Here is a 22,707-nt window from a genome sequence, read left to right on the forward strand (position 1 = left end):
TCTGGCTGCCAGGAATAACAGATTTATTATTAGCTTATTTAATTTTTAAAATACACTGCTTTTATTCTCCCCAAAGGCACTCTGAGCCAGTACTTGGAGCAAATGAGTACTGTGCTCTGATGTGGTGATAGCTGCAAGTGAAAGCTGAAATGCACATTAAAAAATTTAAATGCATAATCTAATTTACATCTTTGATTTTCTTTCAGAGTAACATGTCCAGTCAGGACTGGAGGTTTGAAGCAGTTTTGGAAGGACAGTGTTTTTATGGCCCTCCTGTAATAAATGTGCGTGGAGGTGAAACAGCTCAGTATCCTCTCACGTTCAAGCCGGTGGCTGAGTGTGTGATAATGGTAAGAGAGAAATTAGTTTCAATATTTAAAAAGGATTTAAAAATTTCTACCAAGAAAATTATCACCAGTATCCAAATTATGGAAGTGTGTAGACAGTTGCTAATATTAAAGCATCTGCTTGAGAGAAAGAGATGGTAAGATTTCCTACTATCTGAAGTAAAAACACAAATTTACTAACTTTGTTAATCTTATGTATGATAGATTTCCCCACCACATATTCTCATGTCTTCTTTATTTGATTTTCTATAAAATCCTTCAATTCTATTTGTTTCTGCCAAGTCCTTCAATCCTTCAGTTATTCTGTAAAAATTCTGAACTTTTATCACAAAAATATACATTGTTATTCTGAATTTAAATACTTATATTAAAGTGTATTTTGTTACCTAAGTAATTAAGTACTAACATTGAGTATTTCTCGTTGCATGCCTACATCACAAATTAATTTATGTGATGAGTACTTTATTTAGTAAAATAATTTCTGTTGCAAGTTAAGCCACCATTTCACAGCTGCTTTTGCCATCAGAGTAATCACTATTCCAAATGCTAAAATGAAGAGCAGAGCAAAGGCTATGACACCTTCAGCAAGAAGCTGTATTTGTGGTTTTGTCTCTGTCCCAGCTGAGAGATTTTGACTGCAAGTTGCTGTTGAAGTATGTGAACTGTGAAAGACAAAAAAAAAAAAAAGTTCTTTGAAACATAAGTAACCCTTCTGCATGTGTTACCAACCAAATATGATGCAGTTTAAGATTCCAGTATTATAAAATTATTAAAAGCCAAAAGCCTTGGATCCTTTGATGACAAAGGATTAGGAAGAACATTTTAGCTGAATCACAAAATCATCCGGGTTGGAAGAAACCTCCATGGTTATCTAGGCCAGCTGTCAACCCATCACCATAATCACCCCTACACCATATCCCAAGTGCCACATCCAGGTGCCTCTTGAGAAGGTGACTCCACCACCTTCGCTGGGGAATTATTCCAATGTCTAGCCACTCTTTCAGTAAAAACCTCTTTCTAATATCCAATCTGAACCTCCCCTGGCATAGCTTAAGGCCATTTCTTTTCGACCTTTCACTTGAGACATAGAGAAGAGATCCATCCCCACCCCACCACCACCTCCTCTCAGGTATTTGTAGAGAGCAGTGTGGTTCTTTTGAGTCTCCCTTTCTCCAGGCTCAACACTGTGCTCATAAGACAGGTGAAGGGCAGGTGGAAACATTCAATGAGCAAAGTTCAATATTATATGAGAGACAAGGCGACATGAGAACATATGTTCTTCGATGTTTATTTTTCAAGAAGAAGCCAAGAAGTATAAAACCTAGAAATATGAAAACTTTTCGATGTTGAATTTAATAGTGTAGAAGAATTTAAAATAAAAGATTTTGTTTCTCTGGTTTTCTTTGTTTAGCAACGGAGTTTACTTAAGAACTATAAAGGTCAATAGGAGCACTTTCTTGTAAGCATTCTTTCTCACCTAGATTGTTGCTTTGGTAGCAAGAGGGGACTTTTACAGTAATGAAACATTTTTTTTTTCCCCTTTCTTTGTCACAGGGAAGGCTTATTCTGAGAAATCTTACAGCTGGAACTCAGAACATCTTTAGTCTTAAGGGAATAGGGAAGAAACCTCTGCCTCAGGATTGTATTGTGATAGAGTGCCAAGTGGGAAAGGTCTGTCATAAAATCTTATGGGTGCACAATTATACCAAGAAGATGTTAAAATACAAGGTAATTTTTTTGCAATAATGTGACAAATATTTTTTCTGTAGAAGGACCTATACATTATGTATTACAGTAGCAACAACTGCTGTAATTGCAGTTACACTAATAAAATTCATGTATCCATGAGAAAATTTTCTATATTTTATAGTATATGGATATGTTTATAGTCAGGAAATCTGTGTGATAATATGTGATTTTACTCTATGTTTGATGGAAAAAAAAAGATTTCTTTGTGTTTTAGTCTGGTTTCCAAGGGGACAGCACTTCTGCAATTGTTCTCTGTTCATTTGCTGCACTTTCCTCCTCCAACGTTTTGAAACAACTCCATCAGTTTTGAAATCAGAGAAGGGGGCCTGAGAATTACTGTGTTCCTAAAATCTTCATAACATATTGAATATTGCATGAAAAGGACAAAAATTATTATCCTACTAAGGGAAGGATTGCAGCATGAGCTCACTATACATGAATTTCTCATGGCCCAGTGGCCTGGCCCATTATCCCAATTACTGTCTATTAACCAGCTGTTGTTTCAGCAATGTTGGAGGAAGTTGGCAATACTTTGTGTGTTTGCTGATAGAAGAAAAAATTCAGAGGTAATCACTGGAGTTGTTGAAAGGCAATGGGTCACTGGGGAGGTTAACCCAAATTCTTAGGAAATACAGTTTTGTTAATTTTCTTGCTCAAGAACATATTTTTACTATTAAATATAATAATTATTTTTCATATGTTCCATTAACTATATTTTATAACTGTATTTGCACCAACACATTTTCCTATTTAAAAACACTGTTGTAGTACTGTAATAGCATATTTTTTTCTGCTATTTATCTTGTCTGTATGTTTAATCTGAAAGTGGTAAAAGTATTTCTGTAGCATTCCTCACCCTGTGTACCTATATGTTGGATCCCATGTCCTATACCACCAGAGACAGAAGGTACATTAGGGCAATAAAAATGAAATTTTGCTTTTCTTCTCAGCTTCAGAGAAGTTCCTGAGCAGCAACATCTTCCACCTTGCAAAAGAAAATCCATATTTGTGACTCTATCATGGCATTTAAATCTAGAGTAGATAACATCCAGAGATTGTGGCCATACAGTGTTTGCCAGGAGGGCTCAATCTATTGAAACAATGCAGGGGAGTGTCAGCTAAAATATTACATATAATATACAATAAATAATATAAATATTACATATAATATATAATATATAATATATTATATATATAATATATTATATATGTAATATATAATATATAATATATATAATATAATATTATATATTATTATATATATTTAGTTTTTTCTTTTGGGGAAGGATTGAAAATAGGACAAAGTACATTCTAGAAGATAAAATCTGACTAGTTGATTAGTGTGGACTTGCAAACTGAATGATTTTTGTTCTCTGCCTTGGTGCCAGTAGGTCCAAACGCTGCTTTATTCAAATGGAAAGGTAATGGTAGTGAGTGATTTGATTTTATGATATAAAGAGAGATCATGTATATACCAGCAGCAGTGTTCTGTTAAGTAATTCATGGAAAGTGAAAATCTTTCCTTGGATGTCTTCTTGCTAGTCTCCAGTTTTCCAGGTTTTCATTTTTACAGGTCAATCTACATTTAGTAAACTTTGTGTATCACAGAAAGGTCCAGGTTCATATTCCTATGTTTTGACTCATTATCATCCCCCAAAACAAAGTAAAATTTTTTTTTGGCATCGCCCGCTTTTTTTTTCGTTTCAACAGTCTTAGTTTTTTAGATGTGAATGCATTTGCATTTCTAATATATTTGTACTTTTATCTCTGGAAGAAGTGGAAGTTTTTGGCAACAGAACTATTTTTTCTGCTTTCCCATTTCGTGTGAACTCAATTTTTTTGTGCCAATGTAAGTGAAAGGCACAGAAATAACAAACATCAAAATGAATATATTAAAATTATTCACTGTATGTCTTTTTCAGAAATTTTGCATTAAATGAATTTATGACAGTTGTAACTATTCCAGGGTGAGCTGGGTCTGACTGAACTTTGACCTCCTTGAGGGTGTTCTCTGGGCCCTGAAATCTGGTTTTGGTTGGTTTTGTGATGTGGGGTTTTTTGTGCTTTTTTTATCTCTGTGACAGTCCAAGTGTGTGTGCTCTTTTTGCTCTGGGACCTTTGGGAGAGAAATAGTAAGGTCAACTATTTCATGCTTGTATGCATATAATAAATTAATCCGTGTGAATAATGCATTTTCTCTATGCTAGCTTCTTACCCAGAAGCAGTTGCAGAGCAATTGTTGGAGCAAGGTGGGCTGGAATGGCTGGAAAAGGCATGGTTACAAAGACTCCTGGAGTCCCCTGAACAAAGCAAACAGTATCAATCACTTCCAGCACTCTCCAGCAGATGTCATGTAGTGTCTTGTGCTGTTGGAGTGAGCAAAGATCATTTGCTTGCTTTTATTTCTACAAGGGTCTGCCTGTAAATTAGGATTTAATCACTAAATCCAGAACATGATCACAAGTATCTGTAGTTATTACAATGCAGAAAACCTTCTCTTAGAGGGAACTGTGACCCACAGCCTTGTCAGAAATGCAAAATAAACTTTATTTACTCAGATGTGTATAGCACAAAGGACAGCAGGAAAAAGAAATGATTCTAATTTTGTTGCTGTTCATTCCATGCTGCCTGATTACTGTAATATCTGGGTAGTCTGTGGTGAAGCAGAGCACTGGTTTTGTCTTTGTTGGTGTTTCCCTTGGGGGCAGTTGCTGGCAGCCCAAAAACTCCTTCTCCTGTTTAATCCAGCATCTCTGACAGTTTTCTGTATTGTGCAGTAGCTAAATTGGTGACTAGGAAGAGGGAATGTTGTCAGTCTTGGCAGACAGAGCAAAGATAATCCAAAAAGTAATAGTTTTGGATATGTTTTTGATGGGATCTTTTGTAATTTTGTTGCCTAAGTAATATCTTCATTATTGAATTGGTTGGTTGATGTGCCCCATACAGCCTGCATTGCTGGAGTGTATCCACCATATGAAGTAATTTCTCACAGATTAACTGGGACATACATGATATTAAAAAAAAACCCAAACATAAGAATTTCATTTACTGAAGTAATAAAGCTCAGCCTATATCCAGAATGGTATGAGATGTGCCAGTAGCTGACAAACACAATAATTTACAGGCACGTCCATAAACAATTTACTGCACGATGCATACTTAGCAATAAGTAATTTAGCTGAACTAATACTTGGGTAAATTTGCCTTTGAGGTGTAAATTTAGCTTCACTATTCCATTTTAATAACTGAATATATTAAACTATAAACTTAACAAGACCCCTCATTTCATTAAAAAACAGAATTACATTGTGTATATTCTACTCTGTTTCTCAGTATTTGCTGTATTTTTCTAATAGCCTAAGCCAAAATGAGGGTACTACTGCAAAAGTGACTATTTAAAATGAAATTTAAGTCTGGAAGGAGGAAGAGGGAAATAATCCTTGCCTTTACTGCATAAAGACAGCTCTCTTCCAGCTGAATAATGCTTTTTTCCTTTTCAATCATATACAGAGGGTTTATGTCTGGGGCAGCAATAATTTTTGTATATGTGGTTTGATTGTCTGTGCAACCATTAGTGTGAATCTAGAGCTGGGAAGAAGTGCCTTTGTGATTCAGTGGAGGTCATGTGCATGACTGCATCAATCTATCTTTTAAACTTCTATGCAAAACACTTTCAGTTCCCACAAAGATTTCCATGATTAAAAAGATAATTTCCATAAATTCCCTTGAAAAGTGTGAATGGTTTTATGAATTCTTTTCTACTGACTGATGTGTAAACCTTAGGGAACTGCTGGCACTGTGCTCTTCATGGTTGGTTCTAGGGGATCTTACAACAAATAATCTTTCTTGTGATTAACTTACTCCTGGATATGAAAAAAAATCACAACAGAATTCATAAAGAATTTGTGCATATGTAATATCATGCAGAGAGCACATCCTTCTCTGATGATGAATTAATATAAGGTGACTGCAGTGTAAATGGATTTTAGTGTCTGTAAAATTACATTCAATTCCTCCTACAGAAAAGGAAGTGTGAAGCATCTCTATGAAAATCCAATCTCTCAGTCTCATGACAAAATTTTTTATGCAATTTTCTTCTTTATTTATACAAGTCTTTGTCTACTAGATATAAATAATTGCCCAATTTTTTCATGGCTCCTTGATACCTTTGATAGAAATTTTAGCTATAAAGGTGCCTAATTCTTTCAAGGCATGGTTTTGCAATAAAAATATAAAACTGTGCAACTGTTTTTCTCATTGCTGTTCAAAATAGATGTCATTAAATTAAACTCTCCAGGGGAATCTCTAGGCCTAGTTAAATTACTTGCAGGCATTAGGTTATACAAACTGTTAGTATTTTATAAAACTATTGTAGAATAAATACATAATGAAAAAAAAAAAGAAATCCCCTGTTCTTCAAGGCGTTTATTTCTCTATTCTTGCTGTTTCCATTCTGGGATTTTACAATGTCACCTCAGCAATGACATGAAGGTTGGGTATTTGTAAGAAATGCCTCAAAGTCATAAAATCATGTACCATAAACCTTTAATGAGGGGCTTCCCTGTTCAGCCTAACTCTTGTTTGGTAATGTATCTGAGATTTTCTGAGAATAAATTCCGTGCAAGTGCAGTAACCTGATTGCTCAAGGTCACCAAGTTTATAGGCTTTAATCACAACTGGATGTGTATATTCCATAATCCTTCAATTTTTATCTGTCCTTCCAATTTCAGTCCTTTTGGCTTCCACATTATCTACCAGAACTTCTATAACAGGGGTTCTTTTCACTAAAGAAAAGGCATTCTTTGTAGCAATAACGAATGATATGAAGGCCTACAGAATTTAAGAATAGCTGTAGTAGTTGCCAGATGTTTTTTTGATGATTAGTTGTGAATTTTTTAGATCAGTTAAGGGTATAATAAGGTCTTAGGTCAGATTTATTCCTTGAAATGTGTTAGTGGTCTTGACAGGTGGCCTGTCTTGGGAACAAATCTGGATTATGTAGCACTCTTCATTATGTAGAACTCCAGGCTGCAGCTGAACAGGCAGGAATTATTTGGGGAATATACTCAGTGCAATGCAAAGATGTTTTGCTTCAGTGTGGTAACATGCTGGTGGCAAAATAAGAGTGATTGCAAGAATTAAATGAGTTTCTAGTAACTCAGGAATTTGGAAAGTTTGCACTGAAAGGTGGATGAGGGGAAGTAATGGGGGCTTTTTTGGAAAAACTGCCATTCTTGTGAACTTTGGAAAGAATCTTGTTAGATTGATCAGTCACTCTCACAGACCCAGTTCTGGCCTAGTGTCAAAGCACATTAACTTTTGCTAAGCAGAACCTCTCAATATTGTCAAACTGACCTGAGAAACAATTTTCAAATGGAAACCTTGAACATATTACTGTCTTTGTTATACTGAGAGACAATGGAATTTAAGTATATTTGATTATATTCTTACATCCATTCACCACTTTGCCTTGAAGTTTTTGGAGTTATGCTTATTTGGTTATTCAACTCTGGAAAAAATTACTGTAATTTTGAAGTTTGGTTTTCCATTTCTATTCATGTTAAATAGCCATGTTACAGTTCTGCAGAATGAGTTTTCAAACCTGTGACTGATACATTAGGTTAAAATTGCAGCATTTTATACATGTACTCCATTTATACTTTCTGGCTGTGTGTAAATAATGACTTGAGGTATAAGACTATGGAGAATACTATAATTTTAAAAATAAATTATTGGAGATGGCTTGATTTGAGCAAATTTTGTGCAGGGTCACAATGATAATGTTAATAATAATTTACATTTTGGGTCCATTGCGTTATTCTGAAATTCTAGTTTCCTGGGTGATAGTGAAATGATGTAACATCTAAAGAAACTGCAGTTATTTATGCCCGATTAATTTTGTGTGTGCCTCGGTGTGTATGTGCAGATCTGCCTGTTTCTCTCTGTAGAAATACTGTTTGTAAGTACATATCTCTGCAACCCCACCCTTGGTGTGGGTTCTGGTTAATCTGCCTGTAACTGTTCATCATTCTCTCATTGCACATTAGGAAAAAAGCTGGCAAACTGCCTCTCCCACTAACTGGAAGAAGTAATTCCATATCTTGGCTCATTTTGAGTAGCTTGCAAATCAATATTATTTTTGTTGTTGTTGATAAAAGCACACCAATTTATGCCCTATTTTCTTCCTTCAAAATATATTTGCCTAACAATAGTGATCCACAGAAGATATTTTTAGGCATATTCAGGTACCTTTGGTAATACAGTGTTGTAGATTGTTATAGGATATAAGGTTATTCAATGCTACATCTGCGACTAAAATGGTGTCCTATACTTACATACAATCCTCATAAAAATGCATTGTAATAAGAAATGGCTCTCTCTCTGATATTCAGAAGAAAGTTAACTTAACGATTACTGTGTATAAATTCTTTTGTTGCTTCACTCCAGGCTTTCCTCTAAACTTACAAAATCTTTGCAACAAGTTATTGTTATAAAAATCTGCAATTGCTGGCCTTTCCCCTTTATGTACTTGTAAATTCTCCAACTTTTTCCCTTTCTGAATATTCCTGGATGTATTGTTATTCTGTAATAGACCTACAGTTAAGCAGACAGATGTTACACAGCATTATGCCATATTAGAATCCCAAATGTCTGTGAACAAATGAGAATCATTCTTGGTATGAATTCTGATATTAGGATAAATTGCCTGTGTGAATGGGCAAGTGTGGGCATGCAATTTTAGTATCCATTTTTCATCTGAGGTTGATCATTTAATTAGTCTCAGTAACAGAGCTGATAAATCACATGGCCATTAGAGCAAGACAAAGTTCTATTTAAGGAGCACATGAGAGGTAACTGGTGAGTGATGCCTGTTACAACCATAAACCTTCTTAGGAAGTTGGAAATAGGAGACTGTATTGTTGTGACCACTGCTTGAAGATCAGCTAAGGTGTAAATAACTTAAATAGTAGAGACAAATAGGGTTGGTAAATGAATGGGGCTGGTTTGTTAATAAGATGGTGACTATTTGTTTTGGCTGGAATAGCAAGCAGCATGAGGAATATGAGTTTAATGACTGCAATAGGAAAGGTGATAGCAGACTGAGGCCAGCATCAGTTATGTACAAGTTTTAGTGAGTATCGGATCCCAAAAGATTCAATTGATGCAGGGGAGGGAAGGGAGAATTCCTTCATGTCTCTTGAGACAGGATCTGGAATCAAACACTGAAACAGTGACCATGCGTGTACTGACATTATTTCATTGCTTATACTCAACCTTTTCCTATATGGTTATACAGTCACTTCCTTAAGATTAAGAACTCATTTAAATTTACTCATTCGTTTAAAAATAATTTAGCTTCTGTTAGTTCACTACTCTGAAAAGGTATCCAAAATCTCTCTTGAATGACTGAGAATCAAATTTCCAGTCCGTATTTACTCATCAGCAATCCACAGGCATTTCATGTTTATAGTCAACCATGCCAGTAGTGTTCCTTTTACTTTGACATCTTTTGGTAGAAACTAGTCTGGTATGTCCAGCCTTTGATAGGAACTGTATTACCCTACCCTTCTGCTTTTTATCCAGTTTCAATTAATCACATTTATCCTACTTTTGTTTCTGTCTCCATGTTACTTTTCCCTTAAATAAAAATCTCATTTTAACTAATATTATTCTGTCCCTAATAATGTGCTTTCATTTTTGTTATCCTAGGTGTATTTTTAGGTACTTATCCTTTACTTTTGTGTACATTCATTGTAAACTGAAATGGAATAATCCATAAATATAGGAGTCTGACTAATTTATTTTTTATGTTTTAGTAAATGAATCCTCCCCATCTTCCTTCCGTGTGTAGCAGCCCCAACTTTCCTATGCTTTCCTCTTTGTTGACAAGTTAAAGACTTTTTTTCAATTTTTTTTCTCCAAATACCAATTCAACAAGTCTTTTCATCCGTCTCTTTTTCAGCCTTTCTTTTTTTGCCTCTTGACAAGTAGTCTCTTCCTATTCTTTCTGGTTGCTGGACTTCTGATATATAGTTTGAAATGCAGATTTATTGGGGAAGAGGAAGATTGTTGCTTTACAGTTTTTTTCTCTGTTACTTGGAATAGAAGTTCTGGATTTAGAAGAACAAGCACCTGAAAAGGGATTACATTAACATAAATACCACAGAGAGGGAATGCATTGTAGGCAATGATTGTCTGTATCAGAAGAAAAGATGATTTAAGAATTGGCTTTTTTTCTACAGAAAATAATAAAAAACTTTATTTACTTAAAAAAATGAATGTGCATCTAATGCTGTTAGTGTGTCAAAAGAAATCTTTGTAGAATGCAGGTATCCACTTGGATGCTTGACAGGGTAGCTGTAGTCATTAATGAAACGAATAAATGAGCTGGAACAAACGTCAAGCTTTTCTAATTTGGCTTGTGATTTCACTCAAAACAACAGAGAGACAATTCTGGTTTTTCATGTAATATGAAATGGCAGCATCCTACAGTACTGCATGATATCCTGAAGAGATTTTTTAAAAGGACTCTGTGCCTCAGTGGAAAGCTGTCACCTGTAGATGAGAGCAGAAATTTCAGTGCCACTTTAAACTGCTGTCACTCAGGAGGGGTTTGCCTCATCCAGTGGCAGAGGAAAGGAGGAGAGGGTGTGAGCAGAGCCATTCCCACACCCGGCTGCTGCTGCTGCCCCACCCATGGCTCCAGTGGGCATTCACCAGCTCTGCGCAGCGATGCCTCCGACCTGAATGCTTCTTCCACGAGCAGCTGCTCAGAGAACACCTCTGTACAACCCTGTACAAGAGAGAAAGAAATGAGATGCAAGTAAAAAAGTACTCAGCCTGTATCCTTGCAATGAGCTTTACAGTTTGCAAAATTGAAAAATCCTCATGTGAAAGTTGTAGTGGTCTCTCCATTGCCCAGATAGTGACCACGTGTGCCATGTACAAAATGTGCCATATAAAGAAGCACAGTTTAATGTCACTTGAGGTCTAGCAAATGATGTTAAAATTACACTTCAGATTTTGCTTTGCTCTGTCTAGTTAGATGGATCACTACTGCTGAACCTCTTTGTTATATTTCTAGCAAAAATGTATGTAAAATATTAAGGGCCTAACTGTGCAAATCTATGCATATGCAAGTAGTTCCATGGTCTGAGCAATATACTTTTGATCATGTTGGGCAATGACTTCAAAATTTGTGTTTGATATGATCTGTATATGGCAGCATTTCTCTTACAGTGTGTATTCTTTCATGTGCATAAAATCTGGGACTTACTGATACCATATTTTGTATTCTACTCTTCAAAGCAGGTGGATATTGTGTCGATGGTGTTCTTGCAACAGTAACTTGCTTTTGATGAGTTTTCCTCTTTGTGAATTGTCTTCCCCAGGTGTATTCAAATCTCTCAATGCTGAGTGGTGACCCTGATCTGACTGTCAGCCCAGAGGACATTGCTGCTTACACTTTGAGTATATCTCCCTGCAGACGAGGAGTCTTTCACGGTACTGTTTAGAACTCAAATGTGCAAAATATCCTTAAAAATTAGCAGATTAAATCTGTTTACATCTAATGCTTTCATTTGTTCTGCATAATCTTTCTTCTGGAAGTAGGACTATAGTTACTGGGGATTCAGGTTTTTAAGCTTGCTCAAATTTTTATTTGTAAAGGTATCTTAGTGCTAAATATGTGGTCAGGTCCTTCAAAAATGCCAGCATATGAACAACTTTATGCATTTAATTTGTCTCATGAAAATTGACTAAATAGGAAGTAATGGTTTTGAATTATCACCAAGTTTGTAGACATAAATTTAATTTTCCAAAACCTGTTGAATACCTTTAGCTATGTTAGCACTACTAGAACCAAAGATTTAAAGGCAGAGACCACAATTTGATTTTTTCCCTTAATTAATGCTCAATCTCTTGACCACAAGGCAAGAGTACATAAATAGAATGCAGTAAACTCAGTTCTTTCTTTGACATATGTGGAGTCTAGGGAGATCTAAAATTAATTGTACACAGTTTGCATCCATCCATGTTTATAATGTTATTCTTATAATACAATAGCAAAACTCTTGTTTTAACCAATGTCAGCATATCATAATTAATATTTTGTCCTCATATTTTTTTAATAACAATTCAGATTTCGTAGTTTTTAATTGTTTGGTAATTGTTCTAAAATTCCATGGTGCTCATTATTTGCCTCATAATATGAAAAGCATAATTTTGAGAATGAAGCTGTACAATCAGTCTTTGTTTTCCATATAGGGTAACTATTGTAGTAACTCTCAGCAGAGCAAAGTACAAGGGTGTTTGGGAGGGAATTATGGATACAGAAGAGACCATCCTAAAGGAACTGAATAGCACTCAGGAAAGGATTTTAACTTCTTAAGCAAGAGGTTTCCCAATAATGCATAAATCTCTCAATACAACATGCTTAATGAGTGTAGTTTTGAGTTTGTGGGTTCCTAATGCCAAGCATTTGATTCTGCTACATTCTTGAACAATTGAGATTAATGACAGCTGTTTTCTCAGCATTAAAAAAAAAGCTATTAAGTCTTGTCCCTGAGGATGTCAATCTACTTTGCTCCTTTGGCCATTTTGTTTTTATTACCTGATATGTAAAATGTAACTAATAATGCCATCTCAATTCACAAGTGATTTGTGCAAGAAATTAATACTTGTAACAAAGCTTGACCTCATGCTGTAGGAAGACTTCAGTGCCCTGATCTGTAGCCCTGAAAAAAAAATCTCTTTATATGAATAGGAATCAGCTTTCAATGAAATTTGTAACCATCAAAAATGTGCACCAGGAAATATTGAGGATGTACTATATTTTAACATGCCCTTTTTTTTAAGCATTAAAGATTTAGGAATATTCTCTTTTTCTGCCTTAGAAAATCCCTGGTACTTTTATATGTAATGAAAGTTTCAGTAGAAGAGGCTCCAAGGGATCTATCATACAGTAAATTAATACCAGGTGATAAAAGCCATGCCTTCAAAGGGACATAGATGGCATGTTCAGATCTACATCTCCAGTGTTCTCCTCTTAACTTCTCTTACAATGGTTTCCATTATGTTTTGAAGTATTATATTTTCACTGAGCAAAAAGAGAGAGAACAGTCAGTCTCTCAAACCCAACAAAAAGTTACTGGTTCAAATGCTGGGAAGCCACCTATGCCCTTTTTCTCAGAAAAGTTCATTTATTTTACACTTTAAAATAACTTGATAGAAGGCTAAAGTTATCCTTTGAAAAGAACGGGGCCCAGTTATCGACAATCCACCCCCTGGCTCAGGGCTTGCTTTAATCACTACCTCAGGAAAGCATGTTCATCCTTCCTCTGGAACAGAGACACGTTTGGCTCTCTCACAGAAATCCATGCACACTCTCTAATCATTCAGCTGCTGTAGGAGAGAGAGGGGTGGAGGGAAGAGAGGCCACTGTCTCAGGTTTGAAAAGCAGCAGCTGATTTTGCTGTCTGATGTTAGGTTTGATGTAAACCTAGCTACCAAGTGTCCTCTCTAAGGTAACGTGTTAGGAAGTGCTTTCTTTGTGGCTTCAAGGAGAATGGAAGTCTGCCTGCTTCAGACTGTGCAAGGCTGGGAAGTCATATTTGTTCTCCTGAGTAGGATTTCCAGGTCTTGAGAAACTTCAGTGTCAAAGCTGATGGATATATGTATGCATTTTGGGCTTTCAGGATATTTCAACAGCCAGCCTGAATCTTGAGGATCACAGATAAGATTTAGGTGATTTAAGTGGGAATTAGGCAGGACTCAGGAATCTTAATCTTTTCTAGGTTCAAGATACTACAAAAAATATATAATTTAAACACTCCTTCTCCCCCCCCCCCCCCCCCCAAAAAAAAAAAACCCAACCAAACAAACAACCAAACCAAAACTATTCTTTATTCAGTCTGGTGAATATGTTTCGAAGGAAGCAAATAATACATGGCGTGAATATGGACTAAACCTAAAAAGCAATGCTCCAGAGCTATCTGCAGAGGGAGTAAATTTTATCCTCCTAGGAAAAAAAGAACAACTATTTTGATATCTGGCTGAAGACTCTGTCATAGTGCCAATGAATAATTTCAAGTCTACAACTTCCTAACTTGTAAGTGTAAAACTGTAGACTTGGTGTTCTGATACTGTTTTCATCATATTAAAATAAATTCTACTAAAAGAACTCTTACCATGTAAGTTGTTTTACTGAGCAAATGGTTTGCATTTTTCATTTACTTTCAAAGTCCTTTTATTTCCAGAATTATATGGCTGCAAAATTATGCTGCTTTTGCTTTCTGTCTTGCTGTTTTATGGTTGCTAAGCTAAAAATGGGCCCAGTTATTTTCTAAAGCCCATTTGGAAGAATTCCAGTAGAGGGCTAATATTACATGCTTCAGCTAGTTTGTAGGTGCATGACAGCTTTAACACAGAAAGAATAGCAAAAAACACCTCAAACACGATTCTGTCACTACATAAAATTCTTCAGCAGGCTGTTTTCTGAGTAATTGAGCAATTTTCTTTAGGTTTGATAAAGTGTCTTCTACAGATTGCTTTATATTTTATCAAATTTTTATTTCTGCTTTCCACAGAATAGACCAGAATTTTTCCAGAATAGAGCAAAACTCATAGTACTTGAATATATCTTGTGCAAAAAACCCACACACACCTTATATACCCAGTGCCCTTTTATTCACAAAACCCCCTAGCTTTCAGAAAGGAGCTTTCTAACTTTATGTCTCACCTTTCATTATTTTTTTGACTAAATCTATGTTTAGTAGGCAGTGCTTTTCTATGCTGCTTTGAAACTTAAATTCAGGAAAAAAGGCAGCATGTTCCAGGCCTGGCAGATGCAGCTGTAGGACAATTGTAGTGTGGTGGTGGAGATCATGCCAATACATTCTGGCCTGTAAATGAGTTGATTCAACTTTTTTGTTTAACAGTATTTTCCATTCAACACTGGCATTGGAAAAAAAAATATTTTCCATTTCTTTGTTTGCTGGAATTCTGAAAATTGTTCTTCTGATCACTCTAATTTCAATGGAATCATAAACACCCATGAGGGAGAAAGATCACTTTTGTAGTTTCTTGTAGCCTTTGCTGTATTTCCAGTACCTGCCTGTTTGCTTTGAGCACTTCCTCTTCACCTGCATCACCCTGACAAATTGAGTCTAATGCATTGGTAGCAAAGCTTGAAAGCTCTTCTGGTTGCTTGATTATTGTGAATGTCTCTGCTGGATCACCAGAGTGCACTGGAGGAGCTGCTCTACTGGGACAAGGCACAGCCCAGCAAGATGATCCCTGGCACACAATTTCCATCCATCCCAGTGCAGTCGGAGCTGCAGGCTCCTGTGCTCTTCCATGTTGTAGTTTCATTGTCACATTGAGAACAGGCAGTGAGAATTATAAACAAAACAATTCACCTCTTTATTAAATGCTACAGAGCTATATATGAACAATAGTTGACAGCAGGGTTTGCCACTTGCTCATTTCTCCTATGTATGAGTCTTAAAGCATATTCTCATTTTTTTTAATTGATGTAGGGAGCAATTAATTTAATCCTAGTATATCAACAAGTAGTAGGATTTACAGAAACTCCTTAGAATTTACATGTCTCATTATAGAGGTTTTTGTAGGAAAATTAGATATAAAGTTTTGCTCTAACCTACAATAAATATCCTTTTTTTGTCAGTAGAAAAACTGCAAGAAGAAAAATTGCTTAAATAGCTACATAAATTACACTCATCTTATTAATTTATCTTATCTCTTCTGTGGAACTTTTCTGGAGCAGTAAATATACATAGATTTCATTGACCAGAAAAAAAAACCCCTACAGGAAAAGATAAAAGCCCCTCCTCCTATTCCCAAGACCTTATTAAGTTCATGTTGGTATATTTAAACCACAAGCCAAATGTTTCTCTACCTTTTCAGATTTGTGTGATGAATTCTGTGGCCATATAGCCTTCTATTCTTTTTTCCATTTAAAATATTGGGATATCGTGGACTTCTAGCATCTCTCTGCAGCAGAAAGTAATCATGCACACTATGCATCTTTGAAATACTCCATTTAAGTTACACAGGAAGGAAAGCATTGAGCATTTCTTACTTTCTTAATTGTATTAATGGATACATGGGGTGTTGTAGTATATAGCCAATGAGTCAGTCTAAGATGGGGTATTGCAATTACAATTTTATTGAGAAATAAAACAGCCTGCCTCCTTTTAAAGGGATGCATCTTCTCTGAAGCAGTATAAAGCAAGGCTTTGGTATTAATATGTGGACTGTTGTTGTATAAAATTTTTAAACACTGGATAGTAAAGCTAGAAAATATGCAGTGATGTTTTGACCAAGAAAGCTTTTAAAGGAATGATATGTTAGCAAAAAGATAACCTTCTCAATTTATGGAAATTTTAATTATTGATTTTCAGTATAATTCTAGAAATGTATTATTGCTTTTACAAGTTTAGAATTCTATCTGCAAGTTTAGTATCATATATATGCAAAAGAACAGCTAAGGAGTCTTGTTTTATAAAATAGTTGATGATGGCATGACTCTGTGGCCAGCTGAATCCATGGGAATTGTATCTCTGGGAGTAGATGAAGTCTTGTTTGGTCTTGAATGTATGCTTTAAAAATTGTCAGCCATGACATTTGGCAAGTTACACTGTTGTGGAATGTGTGACATAGAAGTCAGATCTGAGCAACTGAGTACAAAAAAACCTCCAAGCACTGAGGACCGTTGTGCATGAATGAATTAACATTTATCAGTTTTTTTTGTAGCATCAGAAAGTGAGAAGCATCAATAAGGAAAAGTTCTGTAGGATGACTGTGCATTCACAGCCAGAAGACCTGAACTTTCTGTGTCAAAGCTCTTTCAAAGCATGGGAGCCAAGCTCAGCAAAACTGCATGAAAAATGTAAAATTGCTTTTTGTTATTTGTTATTTGAAATCTGTCATTTTGGATGCAGTGTTTCTGCACATTTCCAATGTATTATTTATGACTTCATAGAGCACAAAGTACTTCTTATTACTCTTCATTGTATAAAACTCTTCTTCCCATCCAGCAAAACATCTCTTGACAGGAATATTTTTGTAGCCCATAATTTGAATAAATTAATATATTTATGTATCATCTGCTATCTTAGTCTCCAATAGGGGTCAGTGGGTTGCACCATTTACTCCCAAACCAGGAGAGTATTCTGATTAGGAATACTTCCTAGGCAAATGTTCTGCCTTAATTTATAGACTCCAGTCATGCAGATCATTCTATGTACTGTCCTCACTGATAAGGATTCTGCATTTTAGATTTGACATGAAATTAATACACTTTTTTTCTTTTGTTATTTGCAGTTCTTGCCAGCACTGATTTTCTTTTATTTTCCCCTAATAAAAAATTCAAATAGCTTTGAGCCAGTAGTGGATACATTGATGCCCATGAAAATTACGGAAGACAATTTATGAATATTTTAAGATTAAGCAGATAAACTGAGTTATAAAATGTATGCCATCTGTAGTAATATTCATTATTTTTTCTCAAAATACTTCGAGAGATTTAATTGAGAGCCTTGCAGGGATCTGTATTCACCACATCAATTCAGTCACCTTTATCAATCAAGATTATAACCTCATTGTTATTGTTTGAGATCTGTTTTTTGTAAAGGAGGAAAATGGAGTGTCAGCAATTATTGTGCAATTCTTCACTGATTTTTTGATTATGTGATTTCTAGATTATCAGCACAGTGGTTTAGCAATTCAAGTAGTTTTTAGTTACCATAGTTCCTCTCATAGCTCTTGAAATATTCTTGAGCATTAGCAGTTTATACTTTTTGAACTTTTCAAGCATTCCAGTATTTGCTGCAAATAAAAATTAATTATTCAAATGCTTCAGCGAATTATTTTGACGCTTTTGAGATCGCATTTTGTGCAGAGAACAAAAGTCACGGTTTGTTTTACCATCTCATTACTTAAAACTGTGATCACTCCTGTTCTGTCCCTCTTTCTCCCATGCTCACATATGGATAATTCATGATTCTGAAATACAGACAATTGGTAGAGAAAATCCTCCATGGTCGCTGGAAGGAAGAACTATAAGGAAAAATTACTAACATTTAAAATTAAATGTAATAAAACACTGTTAGAAGTGTGCAGAGTTTATGAATGTACTGATTTTCTGCATTTAGCCAAGACTTTTTGATCAAATTCAAAGCTATAATTTTGCATTTATTTACTCATTGTCTTATAGTTGTTGATATATTTCAAGCATATTGATGGTAAGGATGGTATTTTAAATTAATGAATTCTCTATTACACTTTTTCTCTCTAATATTGTGCTTCAATAGACCAAAATAATATTAGGATCATATATTGAGACATAAAATCAGATTAATTAGTCAGTATCCTATGTTCATTAGTCATTAATTAGTCATTTATCCTATGATTCATTAGCTATTAGTGCCGTTCAATGTGTACTCTTACATCTAGATTTATATACCTCGAACATTTTCTTCAGACTTCTTTCTCCTTTCCCTGATGGTTTTGGTTTTTTATCCTTCTTGCACATCTACCTTATGTTTCAAGAAAAAAAAAAAATAAAAATCAATAATTTCCTGAAATTGCAGTCACTCCTCTGCCTATTTGAACCCAATTTCTGGCTTGTTTACTGCGAGTAAGTTTAGTAATCTGTAAAACTTTTTCATTTAAAATTATTATTTTTTTTTAATTAGTTTAGTTTAGTTTATATGTATTTAAGTAGAGTTCTCTTAATGAAAGAAAATTTGGGATTCTATTTTTTTTAAAATTTGAAGTTACATATTATATTGTTCCTCTGGATTTAAACCTATTTCCGTTGTTTTGATTTTGTTTTCAACTTCAGTGTTTTATACCTGTGCTTCCTGGTTGCTGTCTCTCAAAGAAAAAGAGATTCTTCCTTGTAATCATTTAATGTAATCCTTCTTAGTAGGAATAGTTTGTCAGTATTTGTCGTGTCCTCTTGTCATGTCCGTTTGTTCTGCTCCACTCAAAGCTGCAGAAACAGAGGATACCTATTTTCAAATCAGATTGTTTCTGGGACTCTCATATTATTAATTCCCCATTTCAAATTTTAGCAGTTCCATTATTAATAGTTTTCCCAAGTCCTTGGTAAGACACCGTAAATAAATTCCCTTTTGGAGATGTTTCACATAAATTCTAATAATCTCAAATGAGAACATTTCTTACTATATAATGGCATAAAGTAAGTCACCTCCTCAAATTAGTTTTTTATTGTATGTATGAGGAAAGAATTAGACCTGCAAAATATATTTATTTTGGCTTTGAAATTCTCCAGAATGTATTGAAACATTGAGGGACAATAATTTAGATGCAATTAGAATGTTATGTGGTATTTCCAAAACTTTGTGTAGATTTAAAATTCTTAGAGGCACAAAATGGAAGAAATGAAACCTGCTAATTTAAAGCCAATATATAAAAACTTCCAGAATAACATTAATATTATTTAAAGGAACCCTGTACATACTAGATTTTATGTTATTAAATAGGGATCTGGCAACTTAAAAATTCAGTTTACAGTCTGTATTTTATCTTCCTGAAGTACTTGGTTACAATTAAATATGCAATGCAAACGTGTATCACAGGAATATTTTAACTCTTACAGTTATTCTCTTATAGCACTAGAATGAGGCACTGTGATTTAAAGAAAAAATAACAGAAACAATGAAGATTATGCAAAGAAAATTGAGCTGGGAAAAAGATACAATTAGTGACCACCAGATTTTGTAACTTACATGAAGTCAGTTTCCTTGTATTTCCTACTACTGATCTTTTTCAGGTGCTCATTATGGATTTCTTCAGGCAAGTAGAAGAGCACTTTGGGGACAAAACATGGTTAATTTTCTTGTAATCACTCAAGAGATACTTTTAATATCATAAATTGTAGTTGGATGGCTGACACCTGGAGTGGAAGTTTTACTTCATTTTGTATTAATTTTGAACTGAGGAAATACTTGTACATGTCTGGCAGTCTGTTTTTGTAAGGCTAATGCCTGTTAATGCAACACCTGTATCTGTTTGTTTTAGGTGTAATTTCATTTGTTGCTCAAGATGAAGACCAACAGCAGTCTCAAGACAGCAGCTCACCACAGAAGACAGATGGTAAACGGGCCCTTCAGAAACTGCCAGCGAGGTCTCCACAAGCTCTTGGTGCAGCAAAAAGTGGTATGTTTGTTATAATGGATGTTATTATGGATGTTTGTTATTAGGGATGTTTGTTATTATGGATGCATTTGTTGTCAATTTTTATAAAATTAGATCATCATGTGTTTTAAAATTAAATGAATATCTAGTATGCACAGCCTACAAACAGTGTATGAAATTCTCCTTTTATGCTTTTTGAAACATTTTTATGAAATGATAGGCTGAGCTTTTTCTTTTCCTTTTTTTTCCCCCCTCTTTTTACAAAAATGACACTGATTGTTGCTTGTTGTTGGAGAGGGGCAGCAGGTTTCTAATGCTTTCTTTATAACTCTCCAGTAATATTGATAGTGCTGATGTCAAAGCAGGCCACTTCTGAAATTCATATTGCTGAACTTCTTTCCATTGTGGAAAACACTTTCTTATAACAGTCAATCATAGATACTCCTTTGGCACAATAAAATCAAAAAGAGAAAATTCCAGAATACCTACTGTATTCTAAGCAGTATCTGCATTACTTCTGAGATTTCCAGTGTCCCAGAAGAATACTTTCGTTGTTACACCAAATGGACAAAGGCAGGTTTTTTGTTGTTTTTAGATTAATTTCTCCGCTTTCTTATTTATATATTTGTAAGTATAACTTTGCCTATAGAACAGTGGTTTTTATGCTTTTAATATTTAATTTGGTATGTATTTAAATTATCAAGCATTTATTTTAATGATTAAAGAAATTTCTTGCAAGGAAAGCTATCAAAGAAAGTTTTAAACTAAAAAGTTGGTTTAGTCAATATTGAGTTTTTAGGAAATTGAGAAGGGCTTGCAATTGGAGATCTCTTTGTCTTTATAACTGTATTTTCTAGATAAATTAAAACTAGAATTTATCAAGTTTTAAGAAGAATTAGAAGCTAATTTGATCAATAAATTAGAAATAATTTGAGTTAATTCGATGTGAATATCAGAAAGTCTGTTCTTTTATAGTCTATTAATATCTGTACAGCAACATGGAAGTTGGTTGACATTAAGACTCACACAGCACCTCATTGGAAGTTTACAGAAGAAGGATTTTAACAAAGATTAAATTAAGGTGATATATGCAGATAATATAGTAGAGACAAGAATTATAGATTTATAGATATTAAGTGGAATTAATAATAAAACCAATATAAATAATGATGCCAGGTACATGGGAGATAATCTTCAAATCCCTACTGAAAGCCTAAGAATATTAATGAATTTAGTTAAGCTTCTCTTATCCAAACGAAACGTTTTTTCTTATGAGATATTTGTAAATTTAGGAATCATCAGTCCAAAACTAGTAAAGGTTGTCATTGAAAGTAATTGAACATAGAAGGTTAAGTAAGAAAAGAGTTAAAGAGGGTGGATGTCTCAGTACTGTCCCTGTCACTGATATGAATTGAGGATGTTGTTCTTAGGTAGAAAATCCAATGTGACTGCATGTTTTTCTGGTGTTATTACTGATGAGCCTTTTGCTCCATTTGGTTTCCCACTGACGATGTGAGACTTACTGGTCTATTTATGAAATTGAAATATTTTTCAAGCATGTTTAACACATTTAAATACAATAAATTAATACAATAAAGTATTAGTCTAATAATTGCTGAGAGGAGCCAGGTAATCAGCCCCAAATCAGCTCCCTCTGTTGCTGCACACTAATTTACATGGATATAATCACTCCCACACAGAGAATCCCACTGGTAATTGGAGCAATCTGCACAGTTTATTCCTATATGACTGCCACAAGTCACTGCGTCTTCTCTTTCAGTTGCCATTTTTTGGTATTTTTGTGCACCTGTAGTGTTATATCTTTGTCTTATTGTAACCTACATGTTTCCAGTAAACTGTATGGACTCAAGCTGCAGGACTGCTGGCAATGTTTAGGGCATCATTAGGATTGCTTTCCTAAGTGGAGTTAAAGTAGGATGTGACACGACTCTTCCCTAGTACTGTGTCACTTAAGGAAAGATTTTGTTCTTCTTCAGTGCAGAGGATATACCCTTAAAATACTCACATCCCAAGCTTCAGTCTCACCTTTAAACCCACCAACTGCATTTAGTCATTTCACAAAACATTATCTGTCATCACAACCATTCATTTGTACTAGACATCTGTAACTTTTGCAGCTGAGGAAAGTACCTGCTGAAAATAGCTAAATAGAGATGGAATGCAACAAGATCTGGTCTAACATACGTGATAGTCCTCTTCTGAACTTACTTCAAAGAAGAACTAACAAGGTCTTAACTTTATCCTACACAGTTTTCTTTTACACCAATATTTTTACAGTAGTTTTACATTAAAATTAATTATTGTATGACTTTTGAAAGGAGAATGACTGATGGATGTTTCCAAGATTTAGGATACATTAATTGCAAGGTGCACACCACTAGTAGAATGCAAACCCCTTGCATTT

At 34.8% G+C, this 22,707-nt stretch overlaps 1 protein-coding gene across 1 annotated transcript in view; it reads left to right on the top strand.

The window, feature by feature from the left end:
- The window catches only part of CFAP47 (cilia and flagella associated protein 47), a 278,872-nt gene that overhangs the window by 132,225 nt on the left and 123,940 nt on the right, over positions 1-22,707 (top strand). The window contains exons 48-51 of the mRNA XM_017733531.1: positions 207-350; positions 1,902-2,075; positions 11,489-11,600; positions 20,166-20,303. Coding sequence (XP_017589020.1) covers positions 207-350; positions 1,902-2,075; positions 11,489-11,600; positions 20,166-20,303 — 568 coding nt within the window. The remainder of the gene's footprint in view (positions 1-206; positions 351-1,901; positions 2,076-11,488; positions 11,601-20,165; positions 20,304-22,707) is intronic.

The sequence above is a fragment of the Corvus brachyrhynchos genome, unplaced genomic scaffold, assembly GCF_000691975.1.
Source record: "Corvus brachyrhynchos isolate BGI_N302 unplaced genomic scaffold, ASM69197v1 scaffold34, whole genome shotgun sequence".
Classification (NCBI taxonomy): Eukaryota; Metazoa; Chordata; class Aves; order Passeriformes; family Corvidae; genus Corvus; species Corvus brachyrhynchos.